We start from the raw sequence: 23,587 nt of genomic DNA on the forward strand, positions 1-23,587 counted from the left end.
CAAAGACATTCCAATCCATAATAGACACAGGTGAATGTTGCTTGAGAACGATCTATAATACTTTTTCTGATGATTTAGTGCTTTTCCACTAAATTGAATCCTCTAGGGCTGACCTGGTTAATGTGCTCAGCTCCAGTCCAAGTGAAACTGCAGGTGTCGTTACAGCAGAGAACATAGAGGGGCGAATCATCTGGGTTGGTCCCCGAGGGGCAAATCATTTCCATGAACACAGAGTCGGCATCCTCCTTCTCTGCAATGCCTGGGTCACCCACTGTGTTCAAGACGTTTGAAAAAGAAAAGGAAAATATGGAAACTGAGGAATGCCAGTTACAACTGTTGTAAGCAGGGCAGCAAAATAGGTCAAGCTTCACATAACTCATGGATAACCTCCAAGGTTCCATCTGTTACCTAAGCACTTAAAATTACATCAGAATCACAAAAAGCATGCAAATTTATCAGAATTTATTAACTGATGTGGTGGCTCCCCATTCCCTCAGGACCACATTACTACAAATGCAAAGATTATGTGTACATTGCACTAAGCAAGCAAAGCTGGCATTTAAGTACAAATTTGCAAACGCACACAGTCTCCCTTCAAATGACCAGTTTACAACGGTAAGTAGAAAGATGACATATAACTTACCCTTGGCCATTTTCTGAGCAGCCTCCAGCACAGTGATGGCTGCCGGGTAGGCTCGCCCACTGACTGCCAGCATGAATGGGGTCATTCCACGGGCATCCCTGTCAAACAATATACATGAGCACTTTGGAGGGACAGACAGCAGATAAATCACATAACATTAACACAATCTACTGTTCAAGAAAACGCATTCACTTTGGGTAGAATACACATTTTTTTTTTAAGTGTGATCAGATAAAAACAAAAAATCGTACTTGGCAGAGAGTAGTTCCCGTAGGTGCGGCCTCAGAACAACACTGTCACACATCAGCTTTAGGATAAGGTGGGCGTTGGCCTTCCTGTCTTTAGATTCAACCACTGATGACTCAGTGGACGGCCCTGCGCATATGGAAATGACAATCCATTAGATGACAGACGCAACATATTTGACCAGAGTTTAAATACGATTATTTTATTTCCTGTTAGTATAAAATGGCTAAGTATGTTGCTATTTTTCCAAAGTAACTGCTAAAACAAACTATGACAATGACAGTATGTAGAACATGATGTATAGAGTAAGTATGCAGTACAGATTTGGGACACAGCTATTGATGCCTGCTTGTTTCTCTATAATGAAGATGTTATGTACCTGGTATGGTGGAGGTGCTGGGTCCCTGGCTGGTCCCAGTGGAGGCAGTGGTGAGTGAACCCACAGCCGGTGCTAGAATGAAATCAATGTCGCCATCTGTTGATAAAATAAAAACACAGTTCAGCAATATTACTAAAAATGTAGATTCATTCACTGAGGCAAGAGGGACAATTAAATTCATGGTCACACAGACAATAATGGACAGACTGATCCATATTCACTACAAAATATGCAATTGGGATTGATGCTTTGTAGTCACCAATGGCAGAGGGTGGGGGTGGGCGTATCACCTGGTAGAGATCCAAATACACTAAAAAGCAGTCACCTTGACCTGAATTGCTAAATCAGCTGCTATAAGAAAACAATGATTGGTTGCTCTTAGATGATGCTGACACTTCAGCTTCTGTCTTTTAGACATTACCATTCCCACCTGTGTCTATCATCCGTCTGCAAGGTGTCCTACTGACCACTTGTGTTCAGATTTCATTACTGTCTACGTCACTTCTGCTAGGTCAAACGGCCCCATTCACAGTTACTATGTATTGCCTGATTCAGTTCACACGAGCTAACATCTAGCTAAGTAACAAACATGTTTCAAGACCTAATATACTTGTACGAACTATCCCAACTGTTGAGATTGGCAGGACAAAATAGTTTACGACTTGCAAATGAACACACGACAAGACGAAAAAGGAAGTTGTACTCCAACCGTGTACATTATAGGTCCTTTCCATTTTTTCAAGTGTTGGCACACTGCACACCTGCATATAAGGAATGGCTCACTTTAAGGCACACCCTCTCTCAAGCAATCAGATCACCTGAAAATGATTCCATCCACTGAATGTTCAAGTTGACATGGTTAAGAGTTTTAAAAACTGTTCTTGGGAATATTGTTTGTCCACAATATGGACTTGCCTAATAACTGTGCACGCACTGAATACTCCATTGAGTCAGGATTGCATCCCTCCTGGCTTGATGCTTACAAGGTAAATGTCAAATTAACACAAGGCTACAAGGAGCTCACTTCTAGATTTGAAACTGGTATTTGAGCTGACAAATAATGGGAACACAGTGTGTTTGCTGGAGGACAATGTAAAGAAAATAATTTTTGGCTGGAATACCTTGGAGGCGAACTAATGTTTTTTGGGGTTCTAAAGAGCAGACAAAGATAATCCTAATTATACATTATGGTAAAGATGTACTGACCAGGGTCCATGGGTGGGGGGTCAGGGACCCAACTTGGTGGGGCAATGGGTGGTGACACAGGGTCTTGGTGGTCACTGGATGACGGGCCAGACTCATGACGGCCAAGGCCAGCTGCTCTCAGAGACCTCCGCATCATCTCCCTCAGACGAAGCCTGGTGAAGACACAATTAAATCATGGCACTGAAAATAATCAACAATGTTGCTTGTGTTTTGATATTACTGGAGGACCTGTTGACCAAAATTGGATGCAAAAAGGATTCTTTTCTTATAGGGAGCCTTGTGTACTCCAAATGACACTTTGAAGTTTTTTGTACAGACCATTTTTCCTAATATGTTCTGTGCAGCTCAAAAACAGTATAACTAGTTATTTACCCTCTGCTACTGGAGGAGCCAGTCCTATTTCCAGAACTGTTGCTTGAAACCACAGAGATGGCATTGGCAATTGCCTCCACAGCAGACAGACGCTCTGCAAATGTGTTTCTCTCAGACCGTTCAGCCTCTGAAATGAAACAACATGGTTAGGATGGAGAAGAGCCTCCTGGGGTAGCAGGCAATTAAATTAATGCAGGTGAGCAGACTCAAAACTACAACTGAGAGTAAAGGATTTTTTTTCCATTTCCATTTTCGTGTAAAGATGGCAAAGCCCAAAACTAAGAGACACTGGGAAGAAAATGCAACCGGCAAATTAAGATAAACTACTTTTCTAATCCTATTGAAATTTCACAACATTTTATTCTTACACTGACGTTTGACCTAGCTCTCAGGTACATCCTGATCAATTGTCTAAAACACCAGTTTACCTTCCTCCTCTTTGGTCTCCTTGTTACTAACAGGAAAGCAGACAGAGACAGCAGCATGGAGGATGTTGCGGTTTCCATCACAGCGATGATCCAGAAGTGTCCCGAGGGCCTGGCTGCCCTGATCCAACAGGAAAGCCTGCTCAAGGTTCACCAGGTACTGCCGACACGCCTCATAGTCACAACGCAGAACATGCTGCATCAGTGTCTGTTTCTGTTAAGACACAAAGAGAAGGTGAGAAGGGTAAGAACTTGTTCTGAACACTCATTTCAATGTCTCTGATGATTTAGTGGGATTTACTGGGCATTACTTTTTTGTCATTCAGACAGATTTTTGAGTAGAACATGTTTTTTGAAAGGTAAGCTGAACTAAGAACTACGTTTCAAGGGCATAGATGGTTATCGTTATTATTACTGAATTTTTTCAGTCTTTTACATTATAAATGATAAGGTCATGTTTACCTCGACAGCCATAATAATAATAGCAGCTTTCTTTTTGATGGTGGAGTTAGAGGGGAGATTGGCCAGGGAGTGCACCCCCATTCCCAGGCTGTTTATAGGCGGCAGGTCCAACCAATCAGGATCTCGAATTCCACCCATGCAGTCTTTGGCCATAGGGTAGATTGTGCCATTTCCATCTCGGAGGATGATGGGAGATTCCTGGAGATCAAATAATTTCAACATTTAAGATTCTATATAGTAAGGCACATGTAGAGAACATGTGCAAAATTTGGATGTTATCTCACCTGTCCTGCAGTGAAGATGGCAACATTACGCTCACTCTGCCCAAGGAAGGCCAGGTTGCTAGTAGGGAAGTTATTCTCCTGTTCAGCTTTGCCCGTGGCCAGGTCAAAGATACAGTACCTTACCCAGTTACCAGTTTTCAACACTGCGTGGACTCCTGGAAGATAAGAGAGATATTTATGAGTTGGAAATAAAAATCTACTGAAAACTACAGAGACTAAACAAAAATTCCAATAAAGTAAAGTCAGTATACACTGACATGTAGAAAACAGACAAACCTTTGGAGTCAACATTCACAGCCAGAATCTCTGCCTTTTCTGGGATACAGAGCTTTTTAGGTGTGCGCTGAAAACAATCAGGAACTTTTGGAGTCCCACCAGTTTTGACCACCTGTCAGGAACAAATTGAAGAAGACAAAAAAGTAAATTAATGTGATTTTCAGGGGGAGAGATACTCTCACCTGCACCAATACATTAACTTTGAAATCCAAATACTGAGACGAACACGAGCAATATTGGATCAATGTATGTCCATACCTGGAGCTCATCTATTCTGAGGAGCCTACAGTCCTGCAACAGTGATGATGGGTCAGAGTCAGTGGGAGCAGCAGTGCTCTGGTTGCTCATGCTGCTTGATGTTCCTGGAAACTTCACAGCAACATATGCACCATCCACTTTAAGCACCTAGGACAAAATATGAAGGTAATTTGTTGTGAACCTGGATGTCATAACATAGAAGCACACAGACAGACCAAGGACACATGATTGACAGCAGGATCTGAGAGTAGCCAGAGACTCAAACGTCCACATTAGTTATCATTCGCAGATATTTACACTGACACACTGATCCATGTATTGCCATATTTGAGATGCACCTACCTTTCCCACAGGGACATTTTTAACATCTTCCACAAACACCACTTCCCTGAGGGGCCACTGCTCCTCATTCACCTTCTCTTCCTCTTTGGGAGCCGGAGTAGAACGCCTTCGCTCTGTAAATAGTAGGACAGGCTACCTTTTAGTCTTTTGACGACAGAATATTCAAATAAGACACTTTATTCTATACATCAAAGAACTGCAAATAGTTTAACGCTCCTGATTAGATGTACTGCTGACCAGGGGATAAAAACTACAGTGTGGAATAAGGAGAATTAATTATCAACACAGCTGTTTGCATCACTCTCTGTCTCTCCCTCTCCTCATTCCCCTTTTCACTCAGGCTCCTCTGTGTTGCACCATCGGATGTCCGGGACCTCTCTTTCTCCTGGCTGTCGTTGCCTCATCCAGATGTTTGGATCTGGATCACTGTTCCCCAGGAGATTTAGCCTCTCCTCTCTCCCTAGTTTGCACGTTATCATTTCTCTCTCTCTCCCTCTGTGTGTCTGCCTGGCTTTCCTATCTGTGTGAATGCTGTGCTGCCTCTTCTGTGTTGTGTGCCCTGTCCTTCCTCCAAGTCTCCAGCTTGCTGTATATACTGCGATTTTGTTGGTCTGTTCTATACACATGACATATATTGAATGTCTGTCTGTCCTGGAGAGGGATCCCTCATCTGTGGCTCTTCCTGAGGTTTGTTCCATTTTTTCTCACCCGAATCGGCGGTCGAAGGATAATAGGATGTGGTACACTGCACAGTAAAGCTAACTGAGGCAAATTGTCATTTGTGATTTTGGGCTACACAAATAAAATTCAACTTGAACACAGCTAGCTGCTTTGTAAAAAGGCAACCAAATATCCTACAGTCTATCCTGTGTATTGGCTTTATGTCCTTCACAGGAAAACAAGCAGGGGAAAAAAACTTGCTGATAGTGGCATGCACACCATCTGTTTCAAAGTCAAAGGACTAATGAGAGCAAATATCGAGGAAGAAAATGATTATGTGCCTGGGAGATAGAGAGGAAAGTCAAGACTTAAGTGTTGTTGAACGAGCTAGAGGTTAAGGGGGAGAAATAGCCAGAAAGAAGCAGACATACTGTAGGGCAGTGAGGCACTGCTAGCAATGGAAGAGGTATCACTGCAGGTAGACGCTGGGGACGGAGGAGGGCCCATCTCAGTCTTTACCAGTTCTGGCTTGCTTTCCGTCCTATGGGGGTACAACCAAGATTGTGAGATGAATTTTGCATTTGGAATTATGATGTATAGCAAAGCTACACTCTGTAAACAGAGGGACTAAACTGTGTGTCTTCTAACTGAGGTTAAAAGCGTATGGACATAAAACTATGATACTACAATTATTATGAAATGAAACTGACTTTATTTCTTGGGTCTTAGTGGTCTTCTCCATGTTCTTGAGGCTCTCTGGTGAGCGTAGCTGGAACCTGCAACTGTCATTCATGTTCCAGACAGACTCCAACAAGACGCCCACTTTGGGAATCCCAGCACTGACAGAAAAGGCCACTGCACCGGCATGGTAGAGGGGGTTATTCCTCAAGCACACCTAAGGAAGGAACCAGTGCATTTATTTATTAACACTAGCTGCATGGGTTATATTGAGCTCATACCAGGACTTTTGAAGAAAATGTTTAAAGATGGAAAACAGAAAAGGATGTTAGTCAACCTCTGTCATACAAGATTAAAACATTTTCTCAAGCAGACAAAAGTTAAAAACAATGAAAAATCCAAATTTCTTACCTGTGTTCCCACGGTGATGTTGGGTATCGAGGAGATGCCAGCGCTGGACTTTGGCTTTTTGTTCTTGGCTCTGGCCTTTTCAAGCATCTTCTTCCGTTGACTAAAAGGCACAACACCCCTGCAGACAGATGCAAGTAATCAAAACTTCACGGATATTCATACCTCTCCCTGACATATACAATCCTCTTTTTAAATTGACAAAGACATCACTTTTTAAGCCATGCTAAATGTCAGGTCTCAGGCTCTTAGGATCCAGAAAAGGTCCTAAAGTGTTGTGTTGGTCTTTCTGGCTACACAAAATCTAACAATTATAACTGTACTGTATGAACACAGAGAATAGCCTGTGTTGTGATGAGCAATAACTTTAAAAGATATGTTTTGTATGCTTGAATACAACCTAAGTCTATATAAATGTGGACAAAAATATCTATAGGCATCTGCTATAGCACCTAATAAATATAATGACAGTCTTTCCTGATCAATAGCACAGTGAAAGAGATGTGTAATACTCCACTGTTTTGCATAAAACTTTGTTGAACACTCATGTTATACTTTGCAAGACAAAAATGTTACTGTGACATTCAGGTTAATGTCAAAAACATAAAGCACTTTCTTCTCACCACCAGTAGAGGCTATTCTCCAGCTGCGCACATGTGTAGAGAGCACAGCAGTGCAGTGACACCATACGTTCCCCCTGCAGCTCAGGGAAAGCCTGAGCACTGTGCTCCAGCTTAGAAGCCACTGTGCTCAGTGTGTCATCCACCCAGGTTGCCACCTACACCCCACACACACGTACAGACACACGAACACAAGTTAATGAACGATTCAATAAATAAATACATGTAATGTTAGAATGGCTCATTCGTGACTATAGAAACATTTATTTACACCATCGTAATCTTATGGTCACACAACTTATCCTGTGATCAAATACTTTCATGAACAAAGCTGAGCATGTTCTTATGTCAACAGAAGTGATCATAATCTACCTTGTTGGTCTCTGTAGCTACAGTGGCTCTGATGCTATTAGCAGACAATAAGGTGATCTTCTCATTGGCCAGACCCAGGAAGGATACACGCGGATGATGAATGGAAGGATTCTGGTGGGACAAATCAAAAGGTTAGTGATATTAGCTCTCCAACACATAAAGAACCTGAGTGCTTTCTAGTCATTAAGAATGCTACAATAGCAGATGAATGTATGTTGTATTTCAGTAAAAATTACATATAGTACAGTTTTTTGGTAATTTCATTCACAATTTAAATTAACTGAGATGAATTCTCTACCTGTGCATTCCTGTAAGGTTCAGGTTCACTCCACTTCCACTGATAAAGTTCTCCTTTGGAGCTGACAGCCACCAGCTCTGAGAACATGGCTCCAATGCTCACAAACTTCACACCGTCCTGCAAAGAAAATAAGAGATCTCAGTAAATGTGAAGTAAAGCAAAACTAAATGTCTGCAAGTCCAAAAAATTGAATTTGCTGCTTGTGAACTCCAATCAAGTTTTTGTGCTCCTCCTACCTTGTCAGGCCACCACTGGAGCTCCTCTCCCAAGGAGACAGGGCTCTGGACCGGGATGCTCTTCTTGTCCAAGCTGGGCTCGCCCTCACGGCTGGTGGAGCCTCGCTCTGTGTCGAACGAGGCCCCATCCAGCCACCGGCGCTCGCGTAACCTCAATACAGACTCACGCTCACGCAACAGCTCTGAGTCACGCTCTAAGGGAAGAAGGAGAACTGGTATGCAATAAGGTCACACCAGTGGGATAGAAGTAAGCCACTCTCTGGGAAAGACCCGTCAACATAGTTTTAAGAATAGAGAGAGAAAGATAGATTCCTTAGAATCACTGTAATGCAAATCAAAATTGCAGTACTGAAGATTGAGTGGGAGTCTAAATTAAACTGGTGGGTGTGTCAGTTTGCGCGGTCATATGTTAAAATGCGAGGTGGAAGAGGAAGTGGATAGACAGAAAGAAAGCATGCAAATGGGCTAAAAGTGGGCTAGGTAGGTTTTTAGAATAGACTACCTTGAAGGGTCCCTGTTAAGACAGGTGGGCCTAGCGGGCCTTTCTCAGAGAGCTCACAGTATGTACTACAGCCATGCAGCATACAACACCAAACATTTATAGCCTCTAACACCAAACACCCCCATTACAAATCAAGCTAAACAGACTGAAGAGAAACGTTCCCCAGCAAAAAAACAAAAATAATTTGATTTTAAGTTAACACCTATACCCCAGCTAAGAATACATTTAGCAAAGAGGGAAACATTTTTTGATCTATTAACAATGTTTATTTTTTTTTACATTAGCTCTGCAGTTGACATTTTTGTCAAAAACTGTTTTGCTTGTTAGATAATCTCTCTTATTAAACCCTTAAGCCACCTTAATTTTTTTTTACAATCCATCTCACATCAACACTGCCATGCTTTTTGAAATTTCCAATGTCCTTTTGTCTACTGTGTTGTCTCATCTTTAATAAGCTATTAGAGCACCACCCCCACAAACAGAAGTCATCACCAGTGTTGTCACCAAAGCCTCTCTAACACCCTGCCTTCCCTTTACTAGTCAGAGGGTTGTTGAGTTACCTCGGGAGGATCCAAGGCGAGACAGCGAGGAGCGTCTAAAAGAGGGGTAGCCAAAGTAGCTGATGTCCTCTGAGAACATGGCATCAGCATCAATAATGACGCTGGGATGAGCTGAGTGAATGTCTGCATCCAACAGGGACATCAAGTCCTCTGCAAAGGACAAAGGCACAAAAAGATGCAAGGTTTAAAACAAATGTAAAAAAAAAACAAAACACAGTTCTTCTTTTTATTTGCTAAGTACAGCTGAGAGCATTACAGTATCACAATTAAATAATTTGAATAACGTATTACTCTTCAACATAAGACTGCTTGTATTACAATGTGCTGAACTGCTGCTAAGCCTGAACTTCAAAATGAATAGTGATGTCACAAACAGAAATGCTCTTTTGTTAAAAAAAAACAAACAAAAAAAACACAATAACATCACTTCATATAAGACACTGTCCTTTCTCTTTTTTTCTTTCATATTTGAACAAACCTCCAGGGAGGTAGGACTCGCTGGCCGTGTCGTCTCCATCATCTCCATCTTCATCATCCCGGCTCAGCAGGTTGTTGACAGCAAGGTTGACATCCAGGTTGGTCCTCTGGAGTTCCCTAATGATCACACTCCTGGACTTCCCCTGAAGGACTACTTGGGCCTGGGGAAAGGTACAAGCAGAAAACAGATTTTACTGATACTCACTCGTGACTGCATATTGCAAGACAAGTAAATGTGCACTTTTAACTGTTAATAATTGTACATCTGTTTCAGGAAGAAAAAAGGGTGGGAAAAAATTCAAAGACAGAAAGAAAAGCTGTAGACATGCTGAGGCTTTCCTGTACCTGAGTAATAAGCTCTTCAGGGATGACAGAAGCTGGTATGACAGGCTGAGGCTGGCTACCTAGAAGGCCCGAGCCACGATCCCTTCCTGTACGAATCACCCTGGTCTGTCGACGGGAATCGCGAGCTGCTGTTGACGACCTGCCCGATGTGCCACCACCTCCACCTCCACCTCCACTCCCTCCTCCTCCACTGCTGCCACCTCCTGCTCCACCTCCTCCTGCCCCTCCACCACTTCCACCTCCTCCACTGCCTCCATTTACACCAGAGCTCCAGCGACTCCTGTTACATACAGTGCAAGGCCATGGTCAGATACAACTGCCAAAAACATCATCTGACTAACAGAGCAGACTCAAAACACGCACACATCTGGGTCGAAGGGTTTCAGCCTTGTGACAGGGGAGACATGGGAGCTTGCATCAGCAGCAATTACAGGAGGGAAGAAATTAACTCGTATCATGAATGCATTACATAAACATTTTGGATATTGAAACTATGATTTTTGTTCAACATTATACTGTAAGGGTGCACGACTACAACTATATTTTGAAGAGGAACTGATTCTCCAGTGGTCACCAATAACAAAAGCACTAAGAAAGAGACTGCATACTACAAATTTATGAATGTGGCCATGCTTTTGGATGTAGGTTGTTTGGTGGACACGTTCACTCGTTAAATTTTACAGCACCCTAAAGTTGTCTCTTCAGAATGAAGAACCCTGTGGGGAATATACCCCTAACCTGCTGCAGCATCAGTGCTGTGCTCTACACACTGAGCTTTAACAGGACCATTTGTCTCTGTCAACCCTGCCAGAACTTACCCAAGGGTGTTGCCTGCCAGTCTGCCAAGTGTGTCAGAGCCAGACAGGAACCAGGGCGGATCACTAGTCCTGCCTGGCCTGGAGCTCCTTCCTGTCCCTGAACCACTGCTCAACTTTGAACTGGAAACAAAAGATGGGAGATCAGTTACAAACCTACAGAAGTCCCACACAGGACCAAAAGACTTTTTTATTACCTGGGTTATCGGAAAATAAATCTATCCCAGGTGTTTCCTAAATTATACCACTTGGTTCAGGAATCATTTTCTTTTAATACTATGCTATGAAATGGGAGAGGGTATTTTGGAGACTAGCATGGCAACACCCTTGGGAATCAGAATTGGCTGCAACTCGTTCCTCCTTCAAGACTTTCCTTTTTCAAAAGTTCTTGGGGTTTTGGGGCTGCAACTGCTTTCTCCTATTTCAAGATTTTACACAATGGAATGTCTTCTAAGCTTAACCAAAAGCAGTTTACTGCAATATTTTTAACTGATGTTTTCTATATAGACAGTTGGCATAAATGGTGTTTTGCTGAAGCAAGGGAACTAAATTGTGATCATTTTGCCAATGTTTCATATAACAGAGACTACAGTGACACTGAATTTAGATTTCCAACAAAATAATAGTCACATTAATACCATACTGCAACAGAAGGCAATGGAATACAGAAACAGCAATTCAAATTATTCAGACACAATACAGAGAAACAGCAATTTCAACTATCAACAAACTGACACAATCCGTGTAGCTTTTGTTACAATTAAAAAAATCACAGAGGATATTAGGCCATGTTCAGTAGGATGACAAACTTGCCAAAGACAATCTGCCATACTCTTTTCCACGGGCTTCTCAGCAGCCCACAACGGTGCTGACTGAAAAGCTATTAAAATTTGAAACCATCTCATCTTCTTTTGCAAGTCTGCGGCAGGGAACAAAACATGTGTTCTGCAGAAAAGTTTGGAGCAGGGAGCTCCTCAGCCTTTTACAGCCTGATTCATATGCATATTTAGCAGCTAGAGGGGCCTTTAAAACTCTGAAATCACAGTTGGATGTTGTTCTGCTGGCAGGGTACAGACAACTATCAATGAGACATTCACCAAAAATACATGCTCATAGCCAACACAAAACAGTAGCTGGTGAAAAAAAATAAAAAATAAAAAGTTTTTATTAAGTAGCACACACTTGCACAGCCATAAAGGCAACTGGCTTTAAGGAAGTTGCACAGTGTTGTTGGTTGTTTGATGTCAAGAATGTTTGATGTTAGAATACAGGCTGTAGTATTTTCATAATGGCAAAACCAATATGTCCCTAGAATTCATGTAACTTTGGGGAAAACTCTCTCAAAAGCAATAGTGGCAATCACTGAATAGATATCCTAACCCTAACCAGCACAACACCAATCAGTCCAACAGCTGCCTGATGAAGGACATTTTGGGAATAGTCCTAAGAAATATGTTTCACTCCTAACAGATGGAAATCTTTGTAGAGCCAGAGTATCATTCTAGAAGTAAAACCATGTCCAAATGCTAATACACAGCCAAAAAGGGCACAAGTGCCAAATTCAAATCACAGCAACCACTATCAGAATGCCTGAGCATGCTTAGTGTGTCTTGTACAAGACATCTCCACAAGCAATCTGTTTTCCAACCCAGTGCCAAAGCTAAAACAGTTTCCGGGACGGATCCCATCAGAAAGAAGTCTCTCACCCATCGCTGCCATCCGGTTTGCTGAGCTCCAGGCGATCGGGCTGGACAGCAAAGCTGATTCTACACACGCGTCCATCCTAAAAGAGATGTATTCATGCTTTTTAGTGTCACACATTTGGCAAATGAAAAGTCCCAAAGCGAGAAAATGTGTATTATGATGTACAGTGCAATTGATCACACTAGGAGGAGAAAAGAGAAAATGCTACCAACATTACAAAGTCCAACACTCAGTAACCTTTTGACTTTCATACTTGAGTCTAAATGCAAATTATTGCCATTAATTTATCTCAGAGGTCGTGTTATAACCACATCACATCCTGGGCCATTAGATTAAACATGAACACACTGCTGTGTGTGATGTTCGCTAATGCACAATTGCAGTGCAAAAAAAAGCTGAAAAGCTAAACACACTTCCACCTGCATGACCAGTTTGCTGAGGTTTCTGTCAAAGCTCAAAAAAAACAAACTGAGGTCAATTACTACACAGTTCTTCAAAGTGCCTAAAGCCTATCCAGATTGGATTATCTTAATTGGGGTGGTGTCCTGTATATGAGCAACATGTCCAATCTATTAAATCCAGTCTACTTCCACAATTTCTAGACAACCAGAAAGTGAAACAGAGGCAAATTCCCTATTTCTTTAGAGCAAAGCCAGAGATCATCTGATAATAGTGACTCAGCAGCTTGAATTTAAATATTTCTATTATACTGTACTGTTTTTGGTGGGCAGCAAATAATAAACATACACTCTAGATCACTGAGTGTTTGATTAATGCTAATGGTGTAATGTCTTACCTCAAGGAGAAATCCAGCATGGTTTGGGCCAACAACACACTGTTTTAGGGTGGCCTGCTCTAGCAGACTAAGGTGTGGATGACTGCATTGGAAAAGAAAAAAAGCACAAAGACAAATAAGACAATGTAAAGGACAACAAACAAGATCCTTTTTACAATAACTGATCTAATAAAGCAAAGCAGCCAACAGTTACAAAGTTGACACAAACTCACCTGTTATAGCTGTATTTGTTGAGTTTCTCTGAGACTTCACGGAGCCTGACAAGAAGATAAAGACTATATCATTGCATGTCACATGGCTTAAGACAATTAATGTGAGTTAATGTATGCAATTCAAAAATGCAGGGCTGTGATGAACTTTAAATTAGATTACACATCAACTCCTAACTGACAATTTAGGTACAGTTCAAATACGTTTAACTCATGTCAAAGGACATGTAGTATAGTACACTACACACATTTTGTTTAAAAAAAAAACAAGTGGCAAACAAAGATTAGGCAAATTTGGAGCATAGAATCTGTCCCCCATAGCATTAACAAATCCACACTGGGTATGACAACATGACAATAGTATAAACGTTTGGGCTGTTTTGCTTCTGACATCGGCTATGACAGATGATAGTGTGCTTGATGCTAATGCTGAACATGTAAACATCTGTGTCCTTAACTGTCAACTGAAGTTGACTACACACCAGATATCAGAGCACAGGTCACAGGTCTGAGCAAGTGGTGAGACTCTAAACTGATGATGCCAGTGTAGAAAACTCTGAAAACTCAACAGAGTAGCAAACAGTACAAAAGTTTTGTTCTGGCCATCAGTTAAAACGATTTCAATTTTCTGAATCAGCCTAGTGTGTAAAATAACTCAAAAAAATGCAGGAGCCATAAGCCTCAGTGGCTACTGCCAAGATGCAAGTCAGAGACCCAAGTCAGAATTGTAGCCCCTTTTAAACACATTGCATTAAGAGTCGAGATGCTGCACTGATCCAAAAATAATCCAGAATTCAAAAGTGAATGACAGACACTCTGATGCTATACAAAGACCTTCAGAATAACAAAATTTTATATGCAGTCATTTGATGTTTCTCACTACAATGTTCCTTAAGTATTTATTAGTTAACCAATTGTTTTCTTTTTTCAGATCCTTTCATGGTTATCCATGCCATAGAAGTATTCCATCTGCCAGTAACCTAACATTGTCCATACAGACTTTTACTTCTGAAACCCCTGCAACCCAAAATACCTTGTCCCAGCTAAGATCTCACTAATATGGTGGGAATCAAGTGTCAAGACTGCCACTCCAATCTAGCAATGTCTGAATTAATAATGCATAATGTGATGCAAAACTATACATTCAAAAATTGCTGTGAACATGTCAAGTTCATGTGAGAGCAAACAATGTAGAAGGTAATTAGACATTTACTTCCTGAAAAAAACACATCTGTATTCACATCTAATACAGCTGGACAATCACTATCATGACAAACTGTTAGTTTACCATATGATGCAACCAGCTTACACCTGACAGTCTTGAGCGACTGCAGTTATCCGATCATGCGTAAGGATATATGTGGCATATATCTTGGCAAATATCTGATGTGTGTTGTATCCATTTGTCTAGTACCTTGTTAATTAATATACATTAACTGTCAAGTCCTCCCACCTGTTTGGCCTAAGCTGTCATCTTGCATGTACAGTTCTCCAAACTGTTTCTCCAACATGTGAGCATTACACACAGCTTTAGATGTACTGAGGCACACGTTGTGATGAATAACCTAACTCAAATTCAAAAGAAAGGATGTCAACAAAAGCCAATTGGCATTTTGGTTCAGAAAGTAATCACATTCTTATCTGAGCAGAAAACTCATCCTCAGGGGTAAGTGTAAATGAGCGACACACAAATGGTAAAAGTAGAAATCTTTTCATAATGCAGATGCACATTAAGAGCCCATGAATCAGTCCAAACACCAAGGGAAGGTAAGACAAAATGACTCACAAAACATCCAGGCCAGTCATTCACTAACCTACAAGTCAAACAAATGGCACCACTCTAGCACAGACACAAAGTCTACTTGCCTCCATGAGGCATTTAAAGCAGTATCACTGAAGTACAGCAAAAACATATTAAACATCCATCTCACTACAGGGGAATACTATATGCACTGCGTTCCACTTATGTGTCTAAGCACACCTCAGTTAGGTCAAACGACCCACTGGCATTTGGTTGAGAGAGTCTGACCGGATGTTCATGCCAGGCAAGCACTTCTAATGAGCCAAGCTGGACCAAGCCTTTTATTTCAGATAGAGGCACTTATCTGCTTTGACAACTGCAAGTTCCTTCATGGGGAAGAGAGAGGAGGGGGCCTCCCAGCAGCACATGTTGACTGTAGCATGCAATGGCATGCATGCCTGGGGATGAAACAGTCATGACCTCTTTAAGGAACTGATGGTCCATACTCCCTAGATGTCTGAATGGCCTTTTCAATGAGATCCGCAACTGGCAGAGTAAACCGAGCTTTCCTGTCAGTCACCAAAGCTGGTCCCCCAACATTCAACGTACAGTACCCTGAAAAAGGCGTTCAAACACTCTGAGCCTATATCCAGTTCTTAATCTCAAGGTCATTCTAAAAACACTTCTCAACCTCTTTGTCTTTAAGTAGAACAGCTCATTAATCAGTTCAATCTCAATGGATGATATAAATAGGTTTATCATAAATCACATGTTCTGCCACAATACAGGTCGCACACTATGTCCAGGACCTTCTTACAACAACTCCCAACTAACGATCTCTTCAGCTTCGAAATTTGCCAGAGAAAACCCATTAAACGCAGTGTGATGCATGCCAGCATGTCACTACTAACAATATTGTGCGCAACTGAATTATCTGTGCGTATATGATGTGGCCACTTGGCATCTGGGTAACAGCGAAAAGGAATCAAAAATGTTGTATCATCATGTGAACGCTAAAGAATCCAGCATCGTTCATACACACTTTATAAACCTTAGCATGTCCCCTTATCAAAGTAGTTAACAAGATTAATGTGTATGCAATGTTGCTAACTGTGCTTCTCTGCATATTTAAGATATTTATCTCAGTGCGCAATGTTAAAAACAGACAACTTAAGTGATCATTTCCGGCGATGTTAGCAAGCAAATCGTGCCATTAAGCTTTCAAAAATACCCTGCCACAAAAGACACCGAAACACAAATATTTGGCTTTGTCAAGAGCGTGGTAGCGAATTCGAATGCTAGCATTAGCAGCTACATATCTGTTAGCTATCGTTAGCTAGCTACTTCATTGATCATGATAATCAACCAGACGCCTACAAAACAACACTGACATATGTCAAAAGAGTGCATATGTAACGTATAATCGAAATTTCGTCTATTTTCAAAAACGTTGTGTTTTACGACCTTTATTTCCCTCTCTTTTCCCCATCCCCCAACCCGCATTGTCTATCTCAACTTTGACTGTGAGCCAATCCTTCCAGAGAACCAAGGAAACAGCCTGCTAGCGTTAGCTATTCGTACTATAGCCAGTTAACGGGCTAGCATCGACGTTAGCACTGTCCGACTGTTTAGGTAGCAGCAGGCTAACTAGGATTGTTCCAAGATGCCGGGCCTTGTTTCAACCCTGGAGGGTCATTTAAATTATTAAAACCCGAATACACACGCATGACAATGTCAACATCGCTCGTAAATGCATTCCCGAACAATATATGCCGTACACCACACATAAATATTGATTTTATTTCTTTTTTTCCACGGGCCGCAACAAAATACCTGTCATTGAGCTGATCCTCGGTCCCGGGCAACGGGTGAACCACGAAGTGTATAGATGTCATGGGGTCAATCCAAAATCACACAGAGACGTGTGAACGATGTGGAAATTGTTTTTCTTTCGATCACTGTATATATGTGGATTCATAGGAATCGTTTAATGGCGAAAAACCTCGAGTTTAGATCCCAGCCTCCTCACCCACATGCCGCCATCTTAACTCTACCAAGCTTCTTCTCTGTGTGTTGATTAGTGCACATGCAACCGCTCCGCTGGTTGGACCCCGAGCACAAACAGGAAATGTGTTAAATTGGACGGGATTGGCCTCAAGAAGAAAGGCAAGGAGACTGTAATCAAAAATACTATACTTTCGCACGGTAAAGTCTTTGTTGTCACCTAGCTCAGCCAATGCATCTTTGTTTTTTTGCATTTTCAAGCACCTGCAGTCATTTCCAGATCCATTACTGTCCTACCAGGGATGAAGGGTTATATGGATAGCGAGGCTACTTATTTAAAATCTAAAACAGTCAAGCATCACCAACAACAACAACAACAACAGTCATCAAGCCAAGGCAATAGATACCAAAATACAACCCTGACTGATCATTCGGGGCTGTCAAGAGCTACAAACCAGAGCAGAAGTTCCAATTCCACATTAGATTTTTCTAGTGACAACTTGAAATAAAATGCACCAATTTAACCATTATTCTATAATTATTCTGTACATCTTCATTATGGTAACTTGTTCTATTTAATTTAAATCCCCAAGGAGGTTACATTTGTTCAAGATTATTTCATCTCCTTGTTTACATAAGAATGTTGGTCTGTAGCAGAAAAAATTGCAAGATAATGATTCAAGATTCAAGATTGCCTTTATTGTCATTGAGCATAACATGTCAATAAAATTTGTATTGAAACCCCTGTGTTAGAAACAAGATAATAAGAAAGATAAAATAAATAAATAAATAAAGAGACTAGAATAAAATAACCTAACATGCAGTAAAAAAAAAATGCTTAAATGCTTTACTGGTTTTTCCAACAACCATCTGGATAGTAGACCTTGTAGAATAACTAACACTATGACCCTGATACAGACTTAAATTCTGTGGTTATGGAATAGAATAAACAATTAGATTATACTTAGATTATACATTTTAAAACAACAAAAGTCTATATGCATGTTTTATACCAAAAGCAGTAAGCATGCAATAACCACCATTGTGTGACCAACCGAGAATTAACATTATGTCACTAAATCTGAGGGGAATAACGTTGTTATACTTGGCATGTCAGCATCACTTGGGGAATGGAAAAAAAATCATGTGGGACCCTCATTTTAATGCTGCTATTCTTACCCAAGAATTCTATTTAAAACTGAACCAACTCAGATCTGAGCTCTATAAAGGAAAGAGAGCTGGGAATCTGTTCGTGTTGGGCTCCGTCCCATGGAAAACTTTTGTTAGTGTGTAATATCCCCACATCATCTAAACCCTTAGAAATCCGGGAAATGATTTAAGCAGCAGTGGTGCAAGCACACTCCCCTGGTTCAGAAATAAGAAAGAGACAGGAGGAAAGGAAATGTAGGCTCAAGGTTAACCTTGTGTAAATCTGACAAAAGAAAAGTCTACTTTGAGCAGTGCTTAATTCTTGGCGCCCTAGATGTGAGAGGGGGAACTGGCTTAGATAATGGCAGGCAATAAGGAGAAGAGGGGGCAGAGGGAATCATCACATAGCACGGATCAGAGGATGATATGTGATTGCTCAAATAAAGTCCGAATGAGTTTTGAATTTCTTGTTGGCTGAATACTCGATACAAGTCTTCCATAGTCGTCTTACAAAAATGCCTTCATCTTGGTCAGTTGTTAAGTAAATACAAAAGCAGACTTAAATGATAGTAAATGCAACATTTTGATATAAATTAGAATCAAAATGATATGTAGCTAATGCAACCTAATCCAATAAAAGTTTTGTCTTTTAACACCAGCAGGTGGCAGGGTTTACCTTTCATAATGAGATCAGAATTAGTCTCAGAAAGCCACACTAAACCAGAGTATTTGCCCCTTTCCTGCACTGCACTGTATTTACTATAGAGTGGACACGTGCATATGGACATATAGAGGTACATACTGTAAGTAGGTAGCTCCACACCGCTGTAACATTTCAGAATGGCCATCTGTCAAATACTTCTATGTTAAAATACAGAAATACACTGGCCCAGGTCAGGTTCCTCATTGATCTGTCATCTGCAGCACACATTTCCACTAGGCCAAAGAGAAATGAACCAATTTTAACCAAAATGACTGGTCTTGTTATACTATGTTTTACGTGGTCTGGCCTGCTGTTCACATCACCAGGTCTCTAATTGAATAAATGTTTAATAAAGTATCAGGTGGTCATCTGGAGAAGAACAAGACAAAAAACATTTTATTGCATTTTTAGTTTAGTTTTACTCTCTCAATACTTTAGTGTTTTATGCATTGTCATTCTTGATATCTAACAACTTTAACTATAATGTTAATGTTCTTAGGAATAAGTTGAAGTAATAGGCAAAAGTGCAGATATCATCATTTGGAATTAAACTGTATACTTTCATTTGGCTTACTTTCTGCTATAAATGCCACATGTCATGTAACCAGCAGAGACAAATGTCAGGATTTTCTCCTCCCTGTTTACTCAGCTCCATGTTTACTCAGTTCCATGTTTACTGGTTAATGAAGCCAGTATCGATGCCCTGCAAAAAAAAACAAACCCTGTGCTCTTATTCAAGAGACAAGTCAAACAAAACCCCAGAAATCTCCAGAGCTATTTTAAGATATTGGGCACCGGGTTATCAAATGACCTCTGGGGTTGTTAAATATAGGTACAAAGAGTCAGAGCCAGGAAAATGCTCTGTCATCAGAGCAAGAGTAGAGGGTTTGCAGCTAATTGAGTAAATTTGTTCAGAAAATACTAATTTTATTAAAATAGGCCTTCAACACGGATAAAAGACACAATAAATTCTACTTAAACAAGCAAAGTTTTTGAGCTGTTGTGAAACCAAGTTCTCTAAGAGGAAAGACCAAGAGAGACCGAAATCTAAACCATCACCACTGATTAGTTATTGAACCACTTTCCACATTCATTCAAACATCAGTGGACCAGCACCAGCTCCTGTCAGTCAGCTCACAACCAGAAGTTATTCACAGTGAGGTAACACGATCACTGGAAGGAGAGTAGACTTTAAAATAACTCTTCTTAGTGCCGTCTGCGGCATATCTTTACAGGTCCAGGGCACAACTGACCATGAGGGGGTAATTGTGCCTGTTAACAGGTCAGTCCAGGCCTCAGGCACAAACCCTCTGCTCCAAACACCCACTCACAGATGCTGCACAGCTTAAAGGGCATTATGCTGTCCTACATGCACACACGGTATAAAGAGAAGTAATGAGCTATTCCACTGACTTCTAAGAGGCTTTTACTTTTTGGAGAGAGACAAACGTCCATTTTTGTGACAAAGAAAGAGAACAGTGAGTCTCTGTTGGCCTGGTCTCCCTTGCAATTCAACACAACACAAAATTAGCTGATATTGTATTGGAAGCTTTAACATCTGGGGCAATGCTGCCATTTGTCCATTGCACAATACCACAAGGATGTTGTAATGTTCGGCTCAAAAGGTGCATGGCCATTGTAACTAGTTAGCACTGGCCAAGAATCTGGGTCTCCATTGCATCATGCTTATAAAACTAGAGCAACCTGATTGGCTGAAGACCAGTAACATGGCACAGGACCCATGAAAAATGTGCTCAGTTGTCCATGAGTACTCACTCTGTAGTGTCAGGAGCTTGATAATGCTATCGAGATAAAAGACTTAACCGTGATAGAAAGATAGGAATGATAGATATTTTAGTTAAAGCTGCACAAATAATTTTTTTCCACTGACAATACACATTTAATAACTTTGTGAAAGGCGCAGCTAGTTGTGACAAACCCAGAGAGGAGGTTCACCCAGCTCTGTTTGCTGGGTTGCAGAGCCTTTGAGCCTATTTTGGATCACTGTTTTGGTTTAGATCTGGCAAGTCGCCTCCAAATAAATGCTAATGATGCTCTGTGTCTGCCACAAGTGTAAAATAGGAAATTACTTGAAAGCACATTTGCCACAGCATCTTTACAATGTGATAAGATGTCACTGTTGTGCTTTTAGCTTGTTCTGCTGCCCCCAAGTGGCCAAAGAAAATTGACTAATGCAGCTTGAAGTACAAGTTTTTGGTAAAGAGCCAAAGCCATTTGACATTTTAATGACTCCCATCATTAAAGTACATCAGGTAAAGGACCACTCCAACCATTTACTGTTGCACTTCCATGAGGTTGGGGGACTTGTGAAAGACTGATTAAAAAAGGAATCAGAATCAGTGTAGGGGAGGCAGATCCTGAGTATGAGTCAAGCTTCAAAAATGTTGGCTCTGGGGCGATGATATCATCAGGGTTTTTCTCAGACTTCCCAGCAGAGCTACTGAAGACACACTCCAGCTGTTCTCATAGGCCAGGACTCTCCATGAGGAGTAACATCACTTTCATGGGTAAAATTGGTGTTTTGACTTAGCCTCGATTACAGCCTCATCAGCATGCATAAAAAGCAAAACAAGTTGAGAAAATCAAATACCATTGGTATGTTTTCGAAATACATAAAAAGTTTAACAAAACTGTGAAAATGCAAGTAATAGCAAGAGAATAGGGACAGAAAGTGTTTGGAAATAGAGGATTACAACATATCAGTAATGTGCATTTATAATGGTAATGTGGTTGCAGTTTTGACCTGCGAACTATAGCTGTCCTAAAACACCCCAAATTATTTTGTTTCATAAAGAAAAAGTACAACAGCTTCCCAAAAATATTTATTTCGTGTTGCTTCAGTTTAGAGGAGGCACTTCCTCAAAAAAGCAGAACACAAGTGAGAACAGTGGTTTCAGTTTAAACTTGTTCAGGATATCAAGATGACCAAGATGCTAAATGAAATTATTGAAGAAGATGTGGATTATATAAAAAATGTCTTGATGGTACTTGCACTGAGACTCTTTTCTCTTCCTGTAATTCATTCCTGGAAATGCTTTTGAGGAACATCCCACTGTGGCAGGCTCAGTCAAAGTGTGTCTGCATGTGTGTATTTGCCCATTGTGTGTCCACAGTCAGCCTTTTGTTCTGGTTCTCTGTGCTGTGCAGCAAAGTCTAGACAGCTGACACTTACCTAATCCACAGGGCTGCCTGAGGCCATCTCCTGCTGACCGACCTCTTTCCCCCACAAAGGACAAGAAGCCTGCCGCTGTCACATTTAAAAAGAAAAAAAAGGTAAGAATGTGAGGTCAGTGACTTTTTCGTCACCTGAAATTCAACTTTAATTTTGTCACTTGAAGCTAGTTCATGCCTCCTCCTATTTACCAAATGAGACAGGGATTCTCAGAAGAAATTCTAAAAGAAGAAGAAAATGAATCCCACATCCCACATAATCAAGTCACTGACCAATTCACAAAGCGTGTTTATCATCTTTTAATACATTCAAAGTGTTAAAAGCATAAGAGCATTTTGAGATTAAAGAATCTCTCAAAATATACATGACTTTGCCATTATGTTACATGTTTAAACACATTTTGTTCCTTTTGTTGTCTCACAGCAGACAACTTGTTTTATTGTTTTTCCTTAGTCTGCTTTCATTTGATTGTTTATGTATTTTGTCAATTTTGTGAAACTGCCAGATAAATGAAGTTTATTCCCAAACTGTTACCGACATATGTTCCCAGAGGAGTCTCTCTGAGCAAATGGCCTCGTACAGGAATAGACCTGTGTGACCTGATATCAAAGCAGATGAGATCCATCATCCAATAATAATAATAAAAAAAACTTTAAAAACATCTAGCGTATCTTCCAGACCTGCAGGAGACATCGAATATCATTTACAGCCAACATTTCCAGAATATTTCTGAGACAAATTTCTAGTGGCAATATGTTTCTGTTGGGTCAATTACACATCAGACATTTTAGAAAGCTGTGTGCTGCCTGCAGTCCAGATTTCTGACAGCAATTAGATAGTGTTTGATATTTCTGTGAAATATGCTTAAATATTCAGACTTTTTTATCATGCTAAAATGTGACATTAAATCTGGTATAACCTGGATTAACCGGCACCTTGCTGACAATTTATCGGTTTCACCTCTCCAACACATGATTAACTACAGAAGGTGTGTGTCTGCTCCAGCTGATGAGGATAGTGACTCATCCCAGTCCGTGTTTGTGTATTCGGGGTGTGTAGACAGGAGTGTTTTTCACACGCCCATGCTGTTGTGTACCACGCTGCCTCCACAGTGCCGTCAGCCCCCGATCACGCGCCGAGCCTCTCTCCCAGTGGTCGCCGCATAACACACCTTTGCGTCCGATTGGTTGAGGCGTTAAGCCACGCCCCTCGTTTCCCCCACCG

At 40.9% G+C, this 23,587-nt stretch overlaps 1 protein-coding gene across 10 annotated transcripts in view; it reads right to left on the reverse strand.

Annotated features, from left to right (window-relative positions):
* ubr5 (ubiquitin protein ligase E3 component n-recognin 5) overlaps positions 1-17,357 on the reverse strand; it is a 31,772-nt gene extending 14,415 nt beyond the window's left edge. For 8 of the 10 annotated variants that reach the window (XM_041941788.1, XM_041941787.1, XM_041941786.1 and 5 more), the window contains exons 1-27: positions 17,148-17,357; positions 13,577-13,621; positions 13,365-13,446; positions 12,571-12,647; positions 10,868-10,987; positions 10,050-10,329; positions 9,706-9,865; positions 9,228-9,377; positions 8,166-8,377; positions 7,930-8,046; positions 7,632-7,742; positions 7,263-7,417; positions 6,643-6,760; positions 6,264-6,448; positions 5,985-6,094; positions 4,894-5,006; positions 4,552-4,698; positions 4,294-4,405; positions 4,018-4,172; positions 3,734-3,931; positions 3,275-3,485; positions 2,847-2,973; positions 2,475-2,626; positions 1,269-1,364; positions 895-1,018; positions 644-741; positions 114-271 (exon numbers count right to left, since the gene is read on the reverse strand). In XM_041941788.1, coding sequence (XP_041797722.1) covers positions 114-271; positions 644-741; positions 895-1,018; positions 1,269-1,364; positions 2,475-2,626; positions 2,847-2,973; positions 3,275-3,485; positions 3,734-3,931; positions 4,018-4,172; positions 4,294-4,405; positions 4,552-4,698; positions 4,894-5,006; positions 5,985-6,094; positions 6,264-6,448; positions 6,643-6,760; positions 7,263-7,417; positions 7,632-7,742; positions 7,930-8,046; positions 8,166-8,377; positions 9,228-9,377; positions 9,706-9,865; positions 10,050-10,329; positions 10,868-10,987; positions 12,571-12,647; positions 13,365-13,446; positions 13,577-13,621; positions 17,148-17,209 — 3,675 coding nt within the window. In that variant the 5' untranslated portion in view covers positions 17,210-17,357. The remainder of the gene's footprint in view (positions 1-113; positions 272-643; positions 742-894; positions 1,019-1,268; positions 1,365-2,474; positions 2,627-2,846; positions 2,974-3,274; positions 3,486-3,733; positions 3,932-4,017; positions 4,173-4,293; positions 4,406-4,551; positions 4,699-4,893; positions 5,007-5,984; positions 6,095-6,263; positions 6,449-6,642; positions 6,761-7,262; positions 7,418-7,631; positions 7,743-7,929; positions 8,047-8,165; positions 8,378-9,227; positions 9,378-9,705; positions 9,866-10,049; positions 10,330-10,867; positions 10,988-12,570; positions 12,648-13,364; positions 13,447-13,576; positions 13,622-17,147) is intronic. The other 2 variants (XM_041941782.1, XM_041941789.1) reach the window with 2 other exon arrangements.
* Between the last annotated feature and the right edge of the window lie 6,230 nt (positions 17,358-23,587).

The sequence above is a fragment of the Chelmon rostratus genome, chromosome 8, assembly GCF_017976325.1.
Source record: "Chelmon rostratus isolate fCheRos1 chromosome 8, fCheRos1.pri, whole genome shotgun sequence".
NCBI lineage: Eukaryota > Metazoa > Chordata > Actinopteri > Chaetodontiformes > Chaetodontidae > Chelmon > Chelmon rostratus.